Here is a 24,148-nt window from a genome sequence, read left to right on the forward strand (position 1 = left end):
TGTATGGCGTAGCTCCTTTCATAAAATGGAAGGATTCTTTGGTGTTGATGATTCCCGTTGGCATTTTCCTCGAGATGTAACCGAGTGCCGGGATCCTTCCCTGAAAAAAAGCTGGACGCCATATCTTAAAAAGTAACGATAGAATTTTCTTGAAAATAATCTCTATTATGTTTTCCACACCCAACCCAACCGAATCTTGGGCATGGCCAAAAAACCTGGGCTGGTGCAATACTAAAATACTTCTCAGGAATTTGCCTCGCTTACTTTAACTATTTTTTTTCGAAAGGCCCATTTGAGATTGATGTGTCCTTTCTTTGGACACATCAGTCTACTAAGAATGCTCATGGCTACAGTGTATTAGTTACTAGTTGCAGTAGTAACGTCGACTGGCCATTATTTAAAAACAGGTAAATTAAGAAAAACAAAATAGCATGGAAAAGACGTTAATAAAGGAAGTGAGAAAATTTTTTGTTTTGTATACAAAAAAAAAAAAAATTAATGAACGCGAAAATGTTTTGCTAGACGGAGCGTTGTTGAAGTAAAGTTTTATACTCATTCAAAACGGAAATTTTTTTTTTTTCTCTCCAGACTCCTTTCCTGTAGTTTTAACAAAATCCATTGGACGGTTAACGTAAATGCCCTTATTTCGCCCAGGGCCGATTTAAAAGATGCGTTGTTTTTCTCCCTTCCGAAGGCACTGAATGATATTTTGCGGACCAAGCTGAGGTAGATTCCCGTTATTGAAATTTGAGTGTGTGTGTATGTGTATCTGTGTGCGTGCGTGCGCGCGCGTTAGGGCGTTCCAGTTTTGCTCTCACCCATTCCATTGTTTCCAGCAACTATAGATATTCTGCTAATATTTGCTAATCGTGTCCCGGTGGCGGATTCGTCTTCACGGCGGCGCAACTCTGAATCTTTCTGCTATTATCAGAGCGTAGGAACCGAATTGTTCCTAATTGTTGTTGGAAAGTGAGATTGTTTTAGTCCAATATGGTTAACCTTTTTCGTTCGTGAAAGTGCTATATAGTGATGTGTCTTTGGGCTCTTTGTTTTTTTTTTTATTGCTATGCTTTCGGAGTAAAATGAAAGTTCTTCTCTTTCTTGCCAACTTTTTGTAATGGTTTTGTATTTTTTTTATATTGGTTGCTAGTTGATATATTATTTCAGTTATTCATGTTGATGTAGCTTATCCACGTTGTTTTTACGCTGCAGTGGTTTGTAGATTCGTATGGAATACATCTTGAACATCTAATGTGGGTGTGTGAATCTTGCTGTCGTGTTTATTATAGTCTGTTTATATTTGTGTGTGTATGCGTATATATATATATATATATATATATATATATATATATATATATATATATATATATATATATATATATATATATATATTATTTATATATATATATATATATATATATATATATATATATATATATATATATATATATATATATGTGTGTGTGTGTGTGTGTGTAGACACAAACGTGTCTGTGTAAATATGAATGCACATGCCTGTTTCCCTTTCAACAAATGAAATGGCTAGTTTAATATATGGTATGCATAATTATTTTAGAGGGTAAAACGCTTGCTGTACCTAAAAACGGTATGAAGTTGAAATACAGTCTTAATTTTTTTGATATGTATAATTGTTTTAGTGGGCAAACTACATTATCTGAAAACGGAAGAAATACAACCTTTAATTTTTTGCTTTTAATTTGTACACAATATTTCTCAACAAAAATAAATGCTTTAGAATCCTGGTGTATGTGATACTTATTATTGTGGGAAAAGATATCTGTTTTACCGCACTTAAACTTGACACGGCGGATGGAAATGTTTCTGTCTTCAATGTTTATTAGAAAGAATACCTTCAGTATGAAGAGTGAGATACAATATTTGAAGCGGTTGCTTTTCTAGGGTAAGATCATCCTGATTAGATGATATATATCACTTTTCCCAGTCCTCCCGTCTCTTTCTCTTCCAACAAGATTCGACCCTGTTTTCCCTCTTGTTATTTGAATAAGGACCCTCTTGTTATTTAAATAAGGAGAGATTGAAAACCCTCAGCACCGTTATGTTTCACATTTTTTTGTGTTTTAGTTGGAGGAAAAATTAAAATTCATACAGTTATAAAGCTTGAGAGCTGTTAATCAGCTCAGTGGTCTGGTTAAACTAAGGTACACTTGACTTTTTTTTAGAAATATGCAATACATACGCAACGAGTTCCAGTGTTCATTGACTGGAGAGTTTGTACAGTCAAATAATATGCTCATTGCATAATTTAAAATCTAAGCACTCCTCAGTAGTTCTTGCTTACTCTTATATGGTATGTGTTGGTATGCCTTGCCAGCAAGAAAGTTCGGTTTTGAATCCCGGGAGAGGACGGAGCACACTTTCCGTTTTCTGTTGGACCTGTTATGATTCTGTTGACTTCAGCAGTGAATTGGTTACCTGGTGGTCAGTCGACTGATATTTGTAGTGAGTCACCACAATCGTTGGATGGAGAGATGTGGAAAGAGAGAAATGAGGGTGAATGATAAGTTTCATTAGCCTTTAGTTATGCATAACTCATTAGATATTTTTTCTCTTCTTTAGTCATTTTTTGTATATAGTTGAGGCCTATGCAAGTGTAAATTTTGTGGCAACTGACTCCATTGATATTATATATATATATATATATATATATATATATATATATATATATATATATATATATATATATATATATATATATATGTGTGTGTGTGTGTGTGTGTGTGTGTGTGTGTGTGATGTAGAATCTATTGGTCACTTTTTACCAGATACATATGTAATTGCAGTAGCCACAATGCCCTCTTAACTTCTTGCATTCTTCGCGCTTTTTTCAATACGCTTGTCACTACAAAGCCTCAAGATCCAAGCGCAAGAAATATGAAGAAATTCTGATGTGCGGGAAACGAACCCGGGTCCACTTATCAGAACGAGGTACCATTGTCGACCTTCTCGTGGTCAGGTACCTCGTCCTGATTAGCCAGGTTCGTTTCAGCATCAGAATTTCTTCATATTTCTTGCACTTGGATCTTGAGGGTTTGTAATGACAAGTGTATCCAAAAAAACCCGAAGAATTCGAGAAAGGTAAGACTGCATTTTGGCTATTACAATTACATACATATATGTTCATATATTTATATGTATATATATGTGTGCATGTGCATGCGCGCATATGTATTCGTTGTAAAGTTTATTACTGTTATTCATAACGATGCAGAATTTTCATTTATATACGTAGCTTTCCCAGGCCCGATCATACCTTCAAACCGATCTATAGAAGACATAAAATCATAAAACTGTCTTCTCAAATTGATGTGATCCATATAAAAGAGTAAAGGGAAAATAATTTCCTTTTTGGAACAATATTTGGTTTAGAGACCCACCATGTATATGTGTTTTCAGAGTGCATAATTTTTTAAAGTTGTTCAAAAAAATATCAGCACTTGAATGAACACTTTAATAATGAATTATTATTTCTTTTCTTTTGCAGGCCCCTGGCGAGAGTCGCATCCCAACGGTGCGACGGTCGGCCCTCCCCAGGCCCACCTCGGCAACTCCATCTGTTCTGCCACTTAGCCCAGTGCAGTTTAAGCCTGGCTTCAGCCCTCTTACTCCAGTCCATTCTCAAGTAACAACATCATCTCATCTGTTCGAGGCTCCTGGTCATCTGTGTTCCAGTTCTAAAGTGCTTCGCTCCTCTTCTCCCACCTCCCAACCCTCTCTGCCTCGCATAAGATTGCCTTCATCGAAAATCTCTCGATTCTCCGACACAGAAGTTGCGGAGTCACCGAACCGTCGTGCCCAAAGACCCGTTTCAGGTAGCGGTCGCTTAAGCTACCACACCACCGAAAGCTGGTCAGACGAAGAACGATTATGGGGAAGAGAGGCTCAAGAAGGAAGCTCGATTAAAAGTCTCAGAGCATCCACTGAGTCTTCTTTTTCTAAACAACTTGCAAAAATCACCGGAAGTTCAAATGAGGATGTGAGTGACCTTAGCCTTAATTTTCGTGTTTCAACGAGTATACATGGGCCACGTTCCTGTTGGGAAGGTCCTCTTCACTCTGTGTCTTCGGCAGAGCCAACAACATCGCACTTGACTCGAGACTCTGTTGGCAGACGAGTTGTTGTTGGTGGAGTAGAGCGTGGCACTCTACGGTATTATGGACGAACTGCATTTGCTGGAGGAGACTGGTGTGGGATTGAGCTTGAAAGAGGTGTTGGTAAGAATGATGGCTCAGTAGATGGTGTAATATATTTTTCATGTCGTCCTGGCCATGGTATTTTTGCGCCTGCTGGTAAAGTGTTCCTAGATCTTGAACATATTGTAAGTGATGAGGCAATTTCCATAAACAACAAAAACAGTCAAGGTCAGGTCTGGCAAGGCTTCATGCCGTCCTCTACCCATTCTCAGGAAGCCAATGCTGTTAGGCGCCGGCCATCTGACGCATCGAGTGCCACATTTACAATTGAAGGACGTGACTCTTCTCTTCCAGATTCCCCAGAGAGTCAAGGATCTCTTCAGCAACCACACGAATGTACACAAGCCAAAAGACCATCTATTCAAGATGACCATGAAGAGGTTGCTAGTTTAGGATCTCCTGAAGATGCCACCTGTGATGAGTCATCTCTTGGTATTTTAACACCAGATCAGATGCCTGACTTCACAGTAACAGCTTCAGCATCATTAGGAAGATCACCTTCAGATGAAGATGTAGCAGCTTTAGAAGATGAAGTATGTGATGGAGATGCTCCTGCAGGAGCTGCTGCTAATATACCAGCTAATAGCCAACTTCTGAGATGGGATTCAGATCCAAGCGCACTCTGTGTTGAGGAGTTATTTAAAAATGATGTGTCTGCAATTATCAGGGAGTTAAGGACATCAGCAGAAGTTAGCTCCTCTGGTGAAAGTTCACCAACAAGACCTCATCCTTCTCCTGAAACTGAACAGTTTCAACATGATGAAGAAGATATGGAAGCATTACAGAAAAAAGAGGATGAAGTGCATAAAAGTAGAAATATTGCAGAATCCAAAGAGAGACTGCGGAAAATCACTCTTCAAGACGAATGCCACACTATACCTGAGCTTAGAGAAGTGCCTGCAGGTGTTGACCTGTCAAGATTACCAGCAATGGGCAGACGGGTTGCACCGCTTACCACCCGTCTTTTACTAGCAGCAACATCAGCTAGTGATGTACCACCAGAAGTTGAAGCTACTTGGAGTAATGCTGCAGCAGCTATGACTACAAGTGCAGGTAGCCTAGATCAAGGGTATCAAGGTGATGCTGAGTGTGACCCACGCTCAGAAGGTGGGACTGGAACTGCCTCCTCACCTACTGAAGATGTCCGATTATTCCATGGCGTTATTGATGTTGAAAGGTTAACTGAAGCAGATGTCAGCTTAGCTGATGATGAAGGTGAGGCAGAGCACCACAGTGGTGTTGCAGCTAGAGATAGGTCTGCCAGAATAATTGATGGGAAATTGTATCATAGTCATAGAGAACTTGGAAGAGCACATGATCCTCATGGATCTGAAATGGATTCGTCAGGTTTTTATTCAGACCTTGATCCACGAGATCGTGATGCTGAAGATGAAAGTACAAGAACTGATTTAGAGCCAGTTCAAGAGGCTCAAGGTAGTTCCAATATGCATGATTCCTTGTTGGATGATCCAAGCCATGCACAAGATGACAGCACAAATCATGATCATACGTTTGATGACCATTCACTAAAAGATGAGTTGTTTGATGAGAAGGCTGGGGCTACTGTGCTGGATGAGGAAGACAGAAGCTCGTGCAGCACCCTCCGGCCAGAATCTAAGGACTTGACTCCAATTGAGCATCAAAATCGATCACCTTCACCAGCAGACAATAAATGTTCACCCTCTCCAAATAACAGTTCTGCTTCAGCTGATGATGTGAAAGTAAGTCCTCTGACAAACTCTAACACTGAAGGAGCAACAACAGATAACAAACTAACTGATTCTGGCATTTCTGTGGAAGGAGGTGAAGATGGAATGAAAGCACCATTACCAAAAGCCCGAACTTATGACAAACCTTGGTTGTCCAGACCCCCACCCCCTAAAAAGAAAGAGGAGCCAAGAAAGCCCCTACAACCTCCACCCCCTATGCCCAAGAAAAATGTACAGTCGAAGCTCAAGGCCCTACTGGAGGCTCAAGAGCCAACCCCCGACGAGGCGCGGCGACCTCGACAACCTCGCAAGAATCGCTGGGATGAAGTAATGAATAAGATAGCCGAAGGGCAAAAGGATGAAAAAGTGAGACCGAAGATAAAGGAGGTGAAAAGTCGTTTAATGGATGGCTTGAAAACACAAGCTCAGTTATCACCTCAAGCTGAACGTATCCGCCAGGAACGACGGGAAAGGCGGGAGCGTCGAGAACGGCAGGCTGTCGCTGCTGCCAATGCAGCCAGGCGAGCCATTCAGGCAAGAGGGGACAGGAAGAGGAGGTAAGAGTTAACATATTTCATTAATGTAGAGTTGTAGTCATGAGATGTGAGTAGACCAGATTTGCAACCGAGATTCACAACAACTCAGTTCTATTAAAATACACACACACACGCACACACGAGCACACCACACACACACATTACCACTGAGAAAATTAAAGGTTGGGTGTAAATCCTGACTGGTTTCAGTTATATTTCCAAGCTATTGACAAAGGACTGTCACATAGTGGTAGAAATTTTTTTATATATGCTAGGAGGACAGTGCAAACAAACCTACAGAATGGTGGAAACCAAAAATCCACACTTGACCGGCGCAGGGATGAAGCTGCATACTCATTTTTCCTTTTTCCCATGCAGATCTCTACCTTCCGTATGATTTAAACATTTTATATATTTTTTATGAAATTACTAGATCAAGTTGATACAGGCATTGAATGATTCTCATATTCTTACAAAAGATTTCTTTTATAAAACTGATGATAAAATAGATAAGAATTAGGAACAGGCAAGAAATTGAAATATCACGACTGTGGAAGACAATGCATTAAAAGTGGCACAAAAGAGTAGGGAAATAAAGTAGAAATTTACAACAACAGAAAAAACCTGCTTGTACTATCGTAAAATAATCATTTGAAAGATATCCCACAGCTACTTAACGATTTTGGCCAAACATCTTTGCTTGTTTACCTGACCTAGCTGTTTTTGCTTGCAACACTGGGCAGGCTGTTGCTGTAAACAGCGTGTCACTTTCGAGTATCAGGTTTAATCCTACTCGATATGCTAGGTTTTAGTTTCCTGTAAAAGAAAACAATTGTGACGGCTTTGTCTGTCTGTCCGCACTTTTTCTGTCCGCCCTCAGTTCTTAAAATCTACCGAGGCTAGAGGGCTGCAAATTGTTATGTTGATCATCCACCCTCCAATCATCAAACATACCAAATTGCAGCCCTTTAGTCGCAGTAGTTTTTATTTTATTTAAGGTTAAAGTTAGCCATAATCGTGCTTCTGGCACCTCTATAGGTGCCAACAACACAAAATACAACCCACCGGTGGTGGCCTGTGTTGCTGGGTGAAAGTTTCACTGGCCGTGGCAGAGAATTTCATACAGCATTATACGCTGTACAGAAAACTCGATTGCGTCGAGGAAACTCCGTTGCATTTTTTACTTGTTTTTATTTTGGCTACAACTAAAATGTGGTGCAGTTGTGTAATCTCCTGAATTCAGGTTTATTGGTCTTATATTTTCCATTCCCTCGTATTTATTTATCATCTTTCCTTATCACTTAGCTCTCTCTGCATGCTGACTTCCCCTTGAAACTCTCTTGGGTTTGTAGCCTGTTGACTTTGTCCATAAGGGTTTTCGTCTTAAGATTTAAAGAAAGAAAGGAAGTCAATGACGCATACATAAGAAAGATAAAACAAAGAAATATGTACTAATAACGAATTTTCCTGACAGTACTCAAGATATGTGTATCAGATTCCATGTAAGTCGTGTGATAACTATTATATTGGCCAAAATGAAATTTTAAAAGAACTGAAAAAGAGAACGTGTTAATTGTAAGTCGTGTGATAACTATTATATTGGCCAAAACAAATTAAAAAAACCTGAAAAAGAGAACGTGATAATGAAAGCAATCATATAACTAACAGGGCAGAGACAAAAAAAGATAGAAATAAAATGTCATTGAGCTTCTGTAAGAATATGAATATAATTCAAGGCATATATAAACATGATCCATTAATTTCAAAAGAAATATGTAAAATGTTTGCATTGTATGGAAGGTAGTGGATCTATTTGGGCAAAAGGACAAATAAGTATGTAAACAGAATTCCTGACCCCAAGCGCAAATGAGTGTACGACTCTCAGCTGTGGATTTTTAGTTAACAGCTTTCTGTATATAAATCATTTCAGAATTATAACAATCACTGATGCTAGAGGAGTCTATTTTGATCAAATTTTTTGTTTTATTTTTAAAAAATGAAAACTAAGAGGGAATAATCATTTTATCATCCGGATGTATGAGATTGGTGAAGCTTTATGAGGAGATAGAATATTTAATAATGCATTAATGTAGAATTCTTCTTGATATCTGTGCGATTGAGGTCATTGTATAATTCTGAAAAGTAAAATAGTTTATGATGAAGCAAGGTCCTATTCATTTTCTTCAGGGATCAATATGTAGTAATATAGAAAATGGACCCGGTATTGTTATGACTGACTAAAGAATCTCTCTCTCTCTCTCTCTCTCTCTCTCTCTCTCTCTCTCTCTCTCTCTCTCTCTCTCTCTCATATCCAACTTATTGTCGTGTTGCATTAGAGACCTTGATATTATGTCAGTAAAACTGAAGACTACTACCGCGGCCTGGTTCCCGCCGGTCGGCGACTGAAGCAATCACTGCTTTTTGCTTATATTTATATCTTTTATATATATATATATATTTGTGTTTATGATATTTACCGTCTTTCCTTTATGTTTTTACGTTCATCACGAAGGGGCTGGCATCAAACACGGCGCCCATTTTGCAAGCAAACTGATAGTCACCGGACCAGAGGTTGCTTGGTAGTAGTCTAATTCAGTTTTACCAAATAAACCTTGATGCAATTGTCCCACCAATGCAAAGGTTTGAAAAGAACCTGCGCCCTGACGATAGAATATGCGCCACCAAAAGGTTTGAAAGAAAAAACCTGTGCTCTGAAGATTGAGATAGAATATGCAGTCAGAGGTGTAACCTTGCCTTTCCAGGTGTCCTGACTTATTCATTCCTGCTGTGTCTCTCTCTCTGCTCTCCCCAACAGTTCTGCGAGCATTCGAAGCAACCGAACAAGTCGAGCGCCATCGCTCGACTCGCTCCCGACCGACCCGACGCGGCCGTACAGTCGCGGATCGACGCCCGAACAATCCATCGCATCTAACAAATCCAGTGAGTATGACTGGGAGGTTGATGAGGATCGCGGAGTACGTGGCTGTAATTTCCGCCTGACTACTGTATTGTTAACTGTAGGATTTTTGTAGAGTATATTGTATTCAAGTCAGTGTATATATATCTCAGCCTGACTACTGTATTGTATACTTTGTTCACTGTAGAATTTTGTAAAGTATTGTATTCAAGTCAGTATATCTCAGCCTGACTACTGTACTGTGTACACTGTAGAATTTTGTAAAGTACTGTATTCAAGTCAGTATATCTCAGCCTGACTACTGTATTGTGTACTTTGTTCACTGTAGACTTTTGTAAAGTATTGTCTTCAAGTCAGTGTACACAGTACAGTATATCTCAGCCGATAGACAATGACTGAGATTACAGAAATTATATGACACGTACTTCTGATGCCTTGTACTTGTTTTCCATTCATTTTTACATCTTCATTTTAACCTGGATATACAACTGAGAGAATTCAGGGATTATAGATATTTCTGTTCATTATTATTTTTATTATTATTATTATCATTATTACTGACATGTGCATGATTGCAAATAGCAGAGAATGTCCGACATGATTTTTTTTGTTTTTGTTTGAGGAGTTGTAATTAGTCTCCAGTGTTGCCCGATTAGTTTTAGCGGTAAAATTGGTCTTTGGCATCTGTTCATGTACATAAATAAGATGCTATTACGACTTAAAAACAGGCAGGTATGAAGTATGTTCTTGAAAATCGGAGACTTTTTTTTTTTTTTTTTAACCTTCTGATTGGATTAGCTTATTAATGAAGGTGACCCCTACCCCCCTTGCATGTTAAAAGCATTGATTAGACCCTGACTAGTCTGCATGACAGTAAAGGAGAATTTAGAGAATTGAAAGACCTTGGAAGGCGGCGTTAACTAAAGGCTAAGGAGACGTTGTTCCACCCCGACTTAATCCCTTTATGTACCATGTCTTAATTAATTGTGTGGACGAGACTGGGACTGCGACAGAGAGATTTTCTGTAATGGATTATCATTAATTTGGAAGGTTTAAATATTAATATATATATATATATATATATATATATATATATATATATATAGATAGATAGATAGATAGATAGATAGATAAATAATATATGAAGTAAAATAAATATAAAATATTTTCTCTTATAATAGAATTCCATCTACTAAGAGCAACCTTTATTTTATATATGTATATACATACATTTATATATACATATATATATGTATATATATATATATATATGTATATATATATATATATATATATAATTAATTTATATTTATTTATGTATATATAAAATGAGACATGTGTCATATATATAGTTATATTAATTAATTTATTTATTTAGTTATGGTAAAATGAGACATATGTCATCAATACTTAGGATATTAATCGCATTATTTTAGACCACGCATAAATGCTATTGTTAGTGCACATTTAGCACTCTCTCTCTCTCTCTCTCTCTCTCTCTCTCTCTCTCTCTCTCTCTCTCTCTCTCTCTCTCTCTCTCTCATGCATGTCGTTAGTCTTGGAGTGAAAGTTAGTTTCTTTTAACTTCTTCTTCTTCTTCTTTTAACGTGTTTTTTTCCCATTTGTATGGGGTAAGCACGATGCCTTCTTTTTGAAGGACTTTAATTTGGCTTTGGGGTAGACTTTGTAGTCTCAATCGGCTGCCCTGCCTGTCATCGCTTTTAGACCACGGTAGCGTATGTACTTGTATTGTACCAGTCACCAGCGCCCTTTCTCCCAGCTTTCGTCATAATATTTAATCATTTTAGGGAAGCGTGAGAGTAATATGCTCTTCAACTTGGGGTGTAATTTTAGTGCATCTGCCATGATTTGATCCTACTTACCCACGGTATGAATAAAATCGTGATTGCATTCTTCCCCTCTCTCACTATTTTTGGCATTTTCTATTTTCTGGAGATTTGCCGGAGTATTATGGCCAACGAACTTCAATACTTTTCACCAAGGCACGAGATTTTATCATTGTTATTTTATACATTATACATGCTGGGGACATTAATTTTGGCTTCACTTTTAGTTTTCTGTAAAAGAAAGCTATTGTGCCGGTTTTGTCTGTCCGTCCGCAATTTTTTTTTTTTTAGTCTGTCCTCAGATCTTAAAAACTACTGAGGCTAGAGGGCTGCAAATTGGTATGTTGATCATCTACCATCCAACCATCCAACATCCCAATTTGCAGCCCTCTAGCCTCAGTAGTTTTTAAGATTTGAGGGCGGACAGAAAAAGTGCGGACAGACAGAAAGCCGACACAATAGTTTTCTTTTCAGAAAACTAAAAATGATCGGCCAGTTGCTTTAATATTTCTTTTGGAACATGCACTCACAGGGAAAAATAAGAATTAAAGTTGATAAACCAATGAATTATAGTGATTTATAAGCAGGAGCGTGGAAATAGGAAACAGAAAATAAACAATAATTCGGGCACACTTGTCTGAAGAGTGTGAATTTTAACATAGAATAATATCAGACCATTTACTTGGAATGAATAACAGGCCCTGAGGAAGGAGCAAAACCAATACCCTGGGGTTTTGTTTGTGACGAAGAGCGGAGGATGAGGAGGGGGAGGTGGTGATGTTCACGGTTTGCGCATGCGCTGCTCCCCTTCAGGCTAGCCCTGTAGCCAGAGGCGTTTCAAGTATTAGGCCCTAAGTGCTAGTTCAAGGCTTCTCTCTTCTTCTTTATGCATGAATGAATGAAATCTCTCTCTCTCTCTCTCTCTCTCTCTCTCTCTCTCTCTCTCTCTCTCTCTCTCTCTCTCTCTATATATATATATATATATATATATATATATATATATATATATATATATATATATATATATATATATATATATATATATATATATATATATATATATATATATATTATATATATATTTATATATATATATATATATATATATATATATATATATATATATATATATATATATAAATATATATATATACACACACACACACAAACACATTTAATGTGGCTATAATATGTGGGTCGCCTTACACAATTGCATGCAACTCTGTTGCAGTGTTTTCTTCGACGGAATCAAAACAAAATGTATTCAAATCTTTTTCATTCCGTACAGACACGAATGCAACCCGTTTAAATCCTGGCTAACGAGAACCTCTTTAAAAAAAAAACTTTCTCTCCTTTTTCTTGAACCTCCCGGGCTACGAAAAACCTTGGTCTTGGGATTTTGCCTGCAAATGTGGACGACAGCACCTGCTATTGATTCCGACGTCGGCGAGTCCTCTAACGATTAGGAACCTTTAATATGCCTTCGCTATTTTCGGGGTAAGGGAATGTAGGTCATCAGTGAAAATAGCCACAACGGCGGTGATTGCGGTGAAAATGTCAGGATTCGTCCTTTAGACTGGTTCATGATTTGCACACACACACACACGCACACATACACACACACACACACACACACACACACACACACACACACACATATATATATATATATATATATATATATATATATATATATATATATATATATATATATACATACATACACACATACACTATTTGCCTGAGGAGAGAGACAGTTTGGTCTCTGAAATATAGCCTGTATTTTCCACATATTGGTGTTTCTAATGGCTCCCTCATATTTGATATACATACGTGTATATATATATACACCTGTACATATACATACAGTATATTATATAGTGTGTGTGTGCGCGCGCGCGTGCCCGTGCTCTTTGTCATGCATATAGCTATCCACCCTCCCGTTACACAGCACACGTTACCCTCCTGTTTTCGATAGCGTGAAACTATATATAAAAGCACCCGAACATAGAACAAACTGCTCCTTTTACCATCCAGATACTGTATCCGCTTCCGTACCCGGGGGGATGTTTTGGAGGCTCTGCCCACTGGGAAGAAGGCGACCCCATCCTCGGGGCACCCTCGTGAAACCACAATTAGAAAGTAACCGCCTGGTTTGCTAATCCCTGCCCCACTACTTGTGTTCATCTTTGTGTTCATCTTTCTGTCCGTTATGAAACGTATTGTCAGACTGTTATGTATTCTTTCAGTGGTTTTTATAGTTTAGTTTATAAAGTGGTAGGTCCCGTTACTCAGTTTTATTTATTTTTTTAATTGCGCAGATGAAACTTGAGTAAATGTATTTAATGTGTTCTAGTGTTGAAGCATATTATGCCTTCTTGCATATTTTTAAAATTTCATTATTCATTCCCAGTGCTTAGCCTGTGGCTTACAGACCTGGCGGTAGGCCTACTCCATTTCATTTTAATCCTTCGGGCCAGCCTTAGAGAGCTGTTAATCAGTTCAGTGATCTGGTTAAACTATATGTAATAATGATAATAATATGGCAGATGTTACGTAAGGTCAGAAAGAATATTGTCAGATAGTAAGAAGGAAATACAAGAATGCATTGGGTATACGTTGCCAGAAAATTGGATATTCTTTAAAACTATGATTGTTACATTTCAGTTTATAAAGTAGTGGCTCCCCTTAACTGCTTTCTGGCACGTGTCACGTGAGGCCAAAAAGAACATCACCAAACGGTAAGGAGAAAATACGAGAAATCACTGGGTTACAGCGCGGCCTCTGAACAGGCCCCACAGTCGTGTGTACCTAAGGCTTTCTTTTTCTCTCTTGGTGCCTTGTTTTGACAAATGAGTTCGCTCCGTGGTACGACGTTCCACCCAGTCTCCTGTAGAGTCGAATTTCAACTACCCCCTCACCCCCATTTTTCTTTTGGGCAGGCCTGGGTTCTCTTGAGCATCATTGTTTTGCTTACTCAAGATCTGTCTGCTGGGTGTCCTAACTAAAGGAATTCTGGTCAAAATCCCCACTGATGACTAAACAGCTTGCTTCATATTCGGTCAAAAGCAGTACTAAGCAAAATTTATTGCGGCGTATGTAGAAATCCACTCATTAGGAGAATTTAACTGAATAGGATGGTTTTTGCTGAAGGTTGTTTAATGCAGGGGAAATGTTTTTCCCCATTTTAATGGTTTTTAGGTTCTTTCGTCATATACTGTATATATATATATATATAATATAATGTATATATGTATATATTATATATATTATTTGTAAATGTATACCATCTCTCAGGGGTAATTTTATCATTGTTTTTGTTTGCAGGAGTTTCCATTTTGCGACTGCAATTTCGAGCTGGTCTGTCTCTTTGATTAGCATGTTCATTTGCATAACAGCAGTGTGCATTTAATTTGCAACAGTTTACGTTTTAATTAATGGCTTTCGAAAAGATAGGCTGATTCTCCATAGGAGATTTAATAAAAAAAAAAAAACTCGTAATATGTATATGCTCACACATACTGTACACATGAGAGTGAGTCTGGTCGAGGATAGAGGCACCCCTATACCCTTGTACAAAATAAAAATGCTTAATATAATATATATATATATATATATATATATATATATATATATATATATATATATATATATATATATATATATATATATATATATACATACACATATTACATATATTTTTATGTAATATATATATATATGTATAAATATGTACATATATGTAAGTGTGTGTATATAAGGCGTCCACTGCAGTCCTGAGTTCTTGTCCTTCGTTGGTTCGAGCCCATGGGGCGACGAACTTATTATCAACTAAAAAAATTCCCCTTCGGTAACATATATGAAAATATATTATTTCCGAGGTAGAGCGAATTGGATATTAAAGGACGTTTGTAGCTTACTGATTGTATATGAATCACGGTGATGTGATAAAAAGTCATATATATATATATATATATATATATATATATATATATATATATATATATATATATATATATATATATATATATGTTACAAGGAACACAATAAACACTTTTTTGAAAGTGTACGTAGCGTGATCTAGCGATCTTACTTCAGGAAAAAAGACGTGAAAAGATTCGACCCATGATAACACTCACATTTTTTTCCTCTCTCTCTCTCTCTCTCTCTCTCTCTCTCTCTCTCTCTCTCTCTCTCTCTCTCTCTCTCTCTCTCTCATCGTTTTCCGAAGCTCATCCACCCAACCTCACTCATTCTCTCAAAGCAATTAAATGGACTATTTAAAGAAACACAATCGTTTCTACAAAAATAGGTTTATTATTCAAATAACCCAACAAGAAATGAATAAAACAAAGCAAAGATTAAAATGCATAATAAATGAATTATCGAGTCAGATAACTAAACTCTAAACTGCAAACACTTCTGATTAAAGAAGTCACATTATGGCTAATAGCCTGAAAATACCCAAAATCACACATACTCCCCAAATCAACAACTAAAGTCATGTAAAAAAAAAAACAGTCTACCACATAAAGAGATTGACATTGCAAATGAATTGCATGTCCTCTTTCTCAAACTCCCAAGTCCACAGACATCTGTCGAAAGAATTAAACATGATAGAAAACTCCCAAAAATATATGAAATACAAAACACAATAATGAAAAGTGTAAAATGCATAGCCAAGATATGGCAAACGTAACATAACAAAATAATAATATAAAAGAGGTATGAATATTCATATTAAATCTCCCACACCAGTTCAAAAGTTCACAATGATTAGAAAGTCATGGTAAAAATCACAAGTTCAATTTCCTCCCATAAAAACAGAGATTTGAAACTCTACCTTATCTGCTGATTTTCAAAGCCTGGACCCACTCCAAAGCTATGGCTGGACAACTGCAGTTCTATCACGTTAATGAACGATCAAACTCACTCTTAGGGCAGATTTTGGCATAATCTAGATCAAAGTAACGCACGTACTCACGAATATACATAACGCTCCGGAGATCACCTGACCGTCAATATTGCTGAGCTTCTCACGCAGAGAGCTGAGGAATCAAACTGTTTGCTGAATACAAAGATTTTACATCAAGTCTCTCGCCCTAGTTCCATCTTGCTCCAAAAATTCTTACATCACACCTTAAAGCATTAAAGCTATGAAATGCATATATGTGTCCTTTAAAATATATATATATATATATATATATATATATATATATATATATATATATATATATATATATATATATTATACAGGAAAGCTATTAAAATTTTTAAGATGGAGAGTGACTGGTTTGATGTGGATCTGAGACAAAGTCGCATTATTTGGAAAAGAAAGAGTGAAAGAAGATTTCTTTGGAGGATGGGAATCTTTGTCTAGTTGAGCTTGTAGGATTGGAGAGGATGGCTGTGCTAGGTGATTTAAATATAAAGGTAGGCGACAGAGGAAGAAATGAGATTATTGGTATGTATGGAGTCCCTAGAGTCAATGAGTACTGAGAGAGTCTTGTGCAAGTGTGCTTAGAAATGGGGTTGATTTTTGGAAGTACTTTCTGACGGAAGATGTTATAAGCTTAGTAGAGAAAGAAAATGCTGAGGAAAAGAGTTTGCTAGATTAAATGTTAGGACAGAGTAGAAAGAAAAACAAGTTTTTGGAGTTGTGGTAGGAAGTGTTCTTGATCATTAGTTGATTGAAGTTGAAGATAGTGTATGCAGATGTTCAACTATGATAGGGGTAAAAACGTAGCTTTAAACCCAAACAAGACAAGTGAGTTTGATAAGGAAGACGTGTCTAGATCAAGTACTATGATATTAAACAATTGTATCTGGCATACGTGGACCTAGCAAAAGCTTATGATGATACAGTGAGCAGAGAAGCAGCGTGGATGGTGTTTAGGATGTATTATATTGATTATCATTTCTCAGGGCAATTCCGTGTTTGTGATGGAAGCAAGGCAACTGTTAGAACATGTAGATGGGGGCGTAGTGGCTTGGTTTAAAAGTTGGGCATAATAAGGTAAGGGTGTAACACCTGTATGGGTGTCTGATATCTTTATGAATAGAGTGATACAAGAAGTCAGGGAAAGGTATCGGACATAGGTGCAAAATTGTGAGATAAGAAAATGTATATTGTGAATTGATCTGAATGGTCGATGTTCACAGATGGCAACTTACTGATTGGGATAGTAAACAGAAACTGCATAAAGCAGTGAACAATATGAAAGTGCGAAAGTGTTTGTAATTGGGGAAAGTTGAGAGTACATGAGAACAAGAGTAAGGTTGTGTGGGCAAAGAAAATCATGAAGGTGGAATTAAGTATATCCAGTTTAACCAGACCACTGAGCTGATTAACAGCTCTCCTAGGGCTGGCCCAAAGGATTTGATTTATTTTACGTGGCTAAGAACCAACTGGTTACCCAGCAACGGGACCTACAGCTTATAGTGGGATCCGAACCACATTATGACGAGAATTGAATTTCTATCACTAGAAAGAAATTCCTCTAACTCTTCACTGGCCGGTCAGAGAGTCGAACGCTGGGCCAACAGCATGATAGCCGAGAGCTTTACCCACCCCCCAATGAAGAACTATGAAATGAATGATTTCGATGGTGGGAGAATTTCAATTTCGACTGGGTATTTTGGGGTAAGTAAGATGAATAATGGTATAATAAGATAAGAGGTGGACCAAAAAATAGGTGAAACAAGGGTGATGGGTGCAGGGTGTATTCATAAGGTTAGGAAGAGGCCTGGAGTGTCAGTGGAAACCAGTGGGGGGATGTATGAAATGTTTGTTGAGCCAGCAACCCTTTATGTAAGTGAAATGTGCATCTGTTTTTTTGTGTATTACCTTCACCATAAAAAGAAATTAAAGAATTATAAATATTTAGGTATGTAGGAGTGGCACCAGGTAAAATAAGTGAAAAGGATGGACCAGAGTGTTTTAAGATTGCTCTGCCATGTGGGAAAAATGAAGGTCAGTAGGTTTGTGGAAAAACATATAACTTGGAAGTCATAGAGAAAGGAGAAGATATATATATATATATATATATATATATATATATATATATATATATATATATATATATATATATATACATACATACATGCATTTCTTGATGGCATTACATGTCTGTATATAAATATCAGAATTTGTGTTAAGTACTTGACGCTGGAAAATATAACACTGCTTAGTGAATGTCAATCCTGCCTTATGAGGGAGTTGGTGCATCAGAGAAAAGAGTATATAGGACCTTTTGAACTGCAAATAGTTGAGAGGAAACGACTGCATAAACATTTGAAGGGGGACTCATCTCGCGTCGGAGAGGTCAAAAGCAGAACCAAAAGGCGAAGTGAGAAACTGAATGAATAATGAAATGGGCAAGAAGCTGTCTTGCTCCTCCTGGCTTTTTCCTCTTTTTTTATATGTTTCCCAAGTCGACATCAGTTGAATAACCCCGACGATAAAAGAAATGACAGAGGAGGCCGGGAAAGTAAGTGTGGGGGGGGATCCTTCTCGGAATGTTTGTAGGGGTGTTTACGTGTTTACTGTGGGTTCTCTCCACGCGTGCCTCAGCTGCCGTCCCTGTGTACTGTGTCTTGTGTGCTGTGTTCTTCCCCACAGGAAGGGGATTGGTGTGACGTGATCTGGCTCTTCGGGAACTAGAGGGGGATTCCTGTGGAGGAAGGGGGCGGGGTCGGGGGAAAGGGGGTTCCGGACCACTCGATTAGTTTTGGGTCTTCAGTGACCTGAAGCTTGGGCGGCACCTGGTTAATATATTGTGAACGAAGTCTTTCTTTCATAATACGTGCTTTCAACCAGCCCTCCTTATCACTGACAGCTGAACTGTATTTTCTTGCTGCCTGTTGTATGAAAGATCACTGGTTCTCAGTTTAGATTTTTACATAGGATGTACTTGCAGGTTTCGGCAGCTGTTTATATTAGCGGTCGGCTTTTAGGTTCTTGTAATTCGTTTAAATCAACTGCCTGACCTCAAGGTGGTATCTTGGAGAAAAATCCAGCAGATTCCTTTTTATTTTTTCGTGGGAAGGTGTCGAAAGGAAGCTTGTTTTTGATACCACAAATTTGTTATGTTGACACTACCATGCATATACTGTATGTACATATATATATATATATATATATATATATATATATATATATATATATATATATATATATATATATATATATATATATATAAATATATATTTATTTATATTAATATATATTTGTTTATATTAACATATATACAGGATATACAAGCACATACACATGCATATGTAACTATATACATATACATATATATATATGTATATTCATAGATATGTAAATTTGAAAAATATATATATATATATATATATATATATATATATATATATATATATATATATATATATATATATTTATATATCTAGAACATCAATATCGACAAACTAAATGAGTTATCGATGCTGTACCTGAAATAGAACATCAGAAAGACCTTTACCCGAACAGCAGCAATTCCAATTGTTGGGTTACTCACCAGAGACCGCATATGTATGGAAGCACTATCGCTGAATGCGACCGCCAGTCGGAAATAGCGTAATTATAGAAGCATTTTCTTAAATTCTTGAAGGTGATGTACCAGAACAATTTGTGCGTGTTGGTACGTGAGAGTTTCTTATTTTTTTTAAATAACAAAGGCCTTCGTTTAATTTTAGTTCATGTTATGCATACATGCAGAGCAGATTATGTTATGTGTGTGTACATAACTGCTATACTCTGTTAAGAATCTAAAGGCGAATTCTTTGAATGGATGCTTTTAACATTATACTAGAACTTTCCCGTATTCACTTTTGACAGTTTTTCAGAGAAATATACGGAACGCTGCCAAGTAACAGAAGGAGTGCCGTTCTTTTAATGGGCTATATTCGTTTTTGGATTTTAATGAAAGTAGGACCATACCCATATGTAAGTTGGAAAGTGGAATAGCTCTTTGGAAGTCCGTACCAATTCTTTTCATTTTATATACATCTACCTTAACCAAGTTTTGCCGCAGCAAGCTTACTAGTTTACCTTTGATTGAAAAATTTGTTCTACTTTGTTTTATACGCAACAAAGGAGACATTATACACATGTTTTATACACGACAAAGGAAAGTCAATACAGGTGCACTTTGTACTGTGACATTATACACATGTTTTATACACAACAAACCAAAGTCAGTACAGGTGCACTTTGTACTGTGACATTATACACATGTTTTATACACAACAAACCAAAGTCAATACAGGTGTACTTTGTGCTGTGACATTATACACATGTTTTACACACAACAAAGGAAAGTCAATACGGGTGCACTTAGTACTGTGACATTATGCACAGGGTACTTTTCTTGATTTGGTATCCTTAATTCGATGGAAATGTCATACCAAGGACGAGAAAAAGAATATAAATAATAAATAATATTACCTCCGATCTCTTATCTCCTATCCAGATAGCATCGACTCACATTCATTCCTATAGGAGGCTGGCTGCCTACGAATTATACAGGATATCATGACGTTTGTGGTATTCAGGCTCGGACCTGTGACGAAACTCACTTTGCAAATTGCAACGCGTTTGCGAAATTAGAAATGAGAGGAGGCAAAATCATTTTTATTGGCATAGGAAGCATTGGGCTTTAATTCCATTGCTATTATCATCTTTTACTACATTGTGCGTTATGATGCTTCTATTGAAGCGACGATTCTTCTCAGAAGGAACTCTTGGAAATATCTGTCGAGTGTGGGGAACGGTTCTTTAGCAGATCTGTAAACATGGTAATACACTTTGTCAGTTGGTGATAATATGTATAGTAATCTTTTGATAAAAATAGAATGGTTCACATTAATGAAAGGTTTATTTTTTGTCTTTGAAATCCTGTTATTTGTCGTGTTTGTTCGATCTTAGGTTTAGGAACGAGACTCCTCGCTGGGTAAGATGAAAAGAAACATTCAAGAAAAACAAGTAAAAAGCGCGCCGAAGTTTCTTCGGCGCAGTCGAGTTTTCTGTACAGCCACTACAGCGTATAATCAAGGCCACAGAAAATAGATCTATCTTTCGGTGGTCTCGGTATAATGCTGTATGAGCCTCGGCCCATGAAACTTTAACTACGGCCCGGTGGTGGCCTCGTATATCGTTGCCAGAAGCACGATTATGGCTAACTTTAACCTTAAATAAAATAAAAACTACTGAGGCTAGAGGGCTGCAATTTGGTATGTTTGATGGTTGGAGAGTGGACGATCAACATACCAATTTGCAGCCCTCTAACCTCAGTAGTTTTTAAGATCTGAGGGCGGACAAAAAAGTGCGGACGGACAGACGAAGCCGGCACAATACTCTTCTTGACAGAAAACTGAAAAACTGGATCTTGTAAAAGCACCTTTGGTTGTAGGGTGCAGAGAATACAATACAAACGCGAGGGAGATATGGTCCTGAGATCTATTATCATTCTCTGTCCCTCTCCTCTTGATTAATCTGCCGAGCAAGACATCTCTGGTGGAAATCTAACCTGTCATGTGGCCTGTGTCACAATCGCTCATTGTTTATATATTCGCATGGCTGGACTTTACCATGACATTATGGATGGTGCCTTATTGGGATAAAGTGTGGATGTGTTAGAGAGATCTGAGTAATTGCTAAATGTGTGTGTTTGTTTGAGAGAGAGAGAGAGAGAGAGAGAGAGAGAGAGAGAGAGAGAGAGATCTGATTAGTTATACTTCTCCCAAATCGGAGCTGGTTGATATACACAGTGTTCGCTCAACGCTCTAGATGGTACAAAGTCTTATAATTACATTTTTACGCCCAGCTGCATTGCTTTCCACCTTTTACCGCTCACCTTTTTCTGTTCCCTCTACCAGCCAGCTGTCCAACTTCTTTAGCTTTACCTCGCTTAGGTTCTGCGTGAGTCGTAAGAGTTTAGAAATGTGACTGTGATGTCTTCAACTCTGTGCTAAAAATGAAATACGGTTCTTTAAGGAAAACTCAAAGATTTGATGACGTGAATATGAGTTGGTGCTTCATGATGCAATGAAAGAAAGCTCTGATCAAGCTGGCAGTGTCCCATAGTTGCTTTGTGAAGGTGAGACTCATCTTTGGTCTGGTTCGTAGGAAGCTCGGCAACTTCACACCGATCAGTTTTAGCTGACTGCTCTTTTGTATAAAGCCAAGTGGAAGTTATCGAAACGGGGTTCAACCACGATTCGGCAGTTAAAATCTAAATGTTAAAATCTATATATATATATATATATATATATATATATATATATATATATATATATATATATAAATATATAAATATATAATATATATATATATATATATATATATATATATATATATATATATATATATATATATACATACATACATATATATATAGTTAGTTAGTTAGAGAGCTGTATGTATATGTATGTATCCCTTTGCAGTTTTACTTTATCCATTATTTTTTCATATCTGTCAGTCTTGGGGCTATGCAGAAATAACAGATTGCTCGTTCCTTCAGACTCTTCATTAAGAATTATTAGAGCCTTTCCTCTAACCTGAATGTGCGGGAAGGCTCGCAGGCAGGATCAATTATTGTTCTAGTTGCTGTTTTGTGAAGTATTTTTAGTTTTCTGTGAAAGAAAACTATTATTCCAGCTTTGTTTATCTGTCCGCACTTTATTCTGTCCGCACTTTTTTCTGTCCGCCCTCAGATCTTAAAAACTACTGAGGCTAGAGGGCTCTAAATTGGTATGCAGATCATCCACCCTCCAATCATCAAACGTACCAAATTGCAGCCCTCTAGCCTCTACTTTTTATTATATTTAAGGTTATAAAGTTAGCCATAATCGTGCTTTTGGCAACGATATAGGATAGGCCACCACCGAGCCGTGGTTAAAGTTTCACGGGCCGCGGTTCACACAGCATTATACCGAGACCACCGAAAGACAGATCTATTTTCGGTGGCCTTGCTTATACGCTGTAGCGGCTGTACAGAAAACTTGATTGCGCCGAAGACACTTCGGCGCATTTTTCATTTTTTTTCATTGCGTTTTGCGAAAATTCCCGGTGATCTGATAGTCGCCAAGGTAGTTGCAGTATTTCGCTGTGTTGTCAACTTGGCCCTGTTGTAAATGCAGTGATTTCGTGATACATTCGAGTACATTGCGAATATGCTATAGTGATTTCAAAATATCACGTACTGTTAGTTATATTTATAATTCACGCCAGTTTCAAGACACCGAGACCATTATTTAGAGGTAACTATTAAAACTCCATGAAGAGAGTTGGAGTTCACAATTTTGTCTCTTCTATGAAGTAATTCTCTGTGCATTACTGGAAAAATTATCCTTGCGTGTAGGCAAAAGGGTGATCCAGCGTTGAGCAAGCGTTGGTGGGTGGTGTGGTAGATGGACGGGCGTGTGTGGGTGGTTGCTGCCGGTTTGGATGGGCAAGGACCAGGGCAATCACGGGCGTGAGACTGTACTGACGAAGCACCCCCACTTATCTCTCGGGAACCCCTACCCGGGCAATACCACTCGGACCGGCCATTCAGGTTTGATCTGGCCTCGTCCTGGGAAAGCTCGAACCAATCCTTCGACAAGGGAGGGCTCGAGGCCTTCTGGAGATCGCCTTTATGTACATTATACTCTCCAGGCAGTACGAGTATGCTACAGTGGCTGCGGCTGCTCCTCCTCCTCCTCCTCCCCCTCCCCCTCCCCCCTCAAAGCGTCCTTCGTACGAGACTGATTTCATTAAATGGGTTTTTTTATACGTATCGGATGTTCTTCTCAGCTGATATTTAATCGCGTGGGCTAACTAGTCGCTGGGAAATCTGAAATAGATCAGGTTTGTGGATGACACAGTATAGTTGGCCCGTGTGAAAAAGTTGCGCCTTGCATC

General features: G+C 37.8%; 1 protein-coding gene across 30 annotated transcripts in view; it reads left to right on the forward strand.

Annotated features, from left to right (window-relative positions):
- Positions 1-24,148, forward strand: part of LOC136850546 (CAP-Gly domain-containing linker protein 1-like) — a 673,714-nt gene that overhangs the window by 201,352 nt on the left and 448,214 nt on the right. For all 30 annotated transcript variants that reach the window (XR_010856646.1, XR_010856647.1, XM_067124161.1 and 27 more), the window contains 2 exons: positions 3,524-6,498; positions 9,293-9,417. Coding sequence is in view for 28 of the 30 variants with exons in the window: in XM_067124161.1 (XP_066980262.1) it covers positions 3,524-6,498; positions 9,293-9,417 (3,100 nt within the window). In the remaining 2 variants the exon portion in view is untranslated. The remainder of the gene's footprint in view (positions 1-3,523; positions 6,499-9,292; positions 9,418-24,148) is intronic.

This window comes from Macrobrachium rosenbergii, chromosome 22 (assembly GCF_040412425.1).
Source record: "Macrobrachium rosenbergii isolate ZJJX-2024 chromosome 22, ASM4041242v1, whole genome shotgun sequence".
Classification (NCBI taxonomy): Eukaryota; Metazoa; Arthropoda; class Malacostraca; order Decapoda; family Palaemonidae; genus Macrobrachium; species Macrobrachium rosenbergii.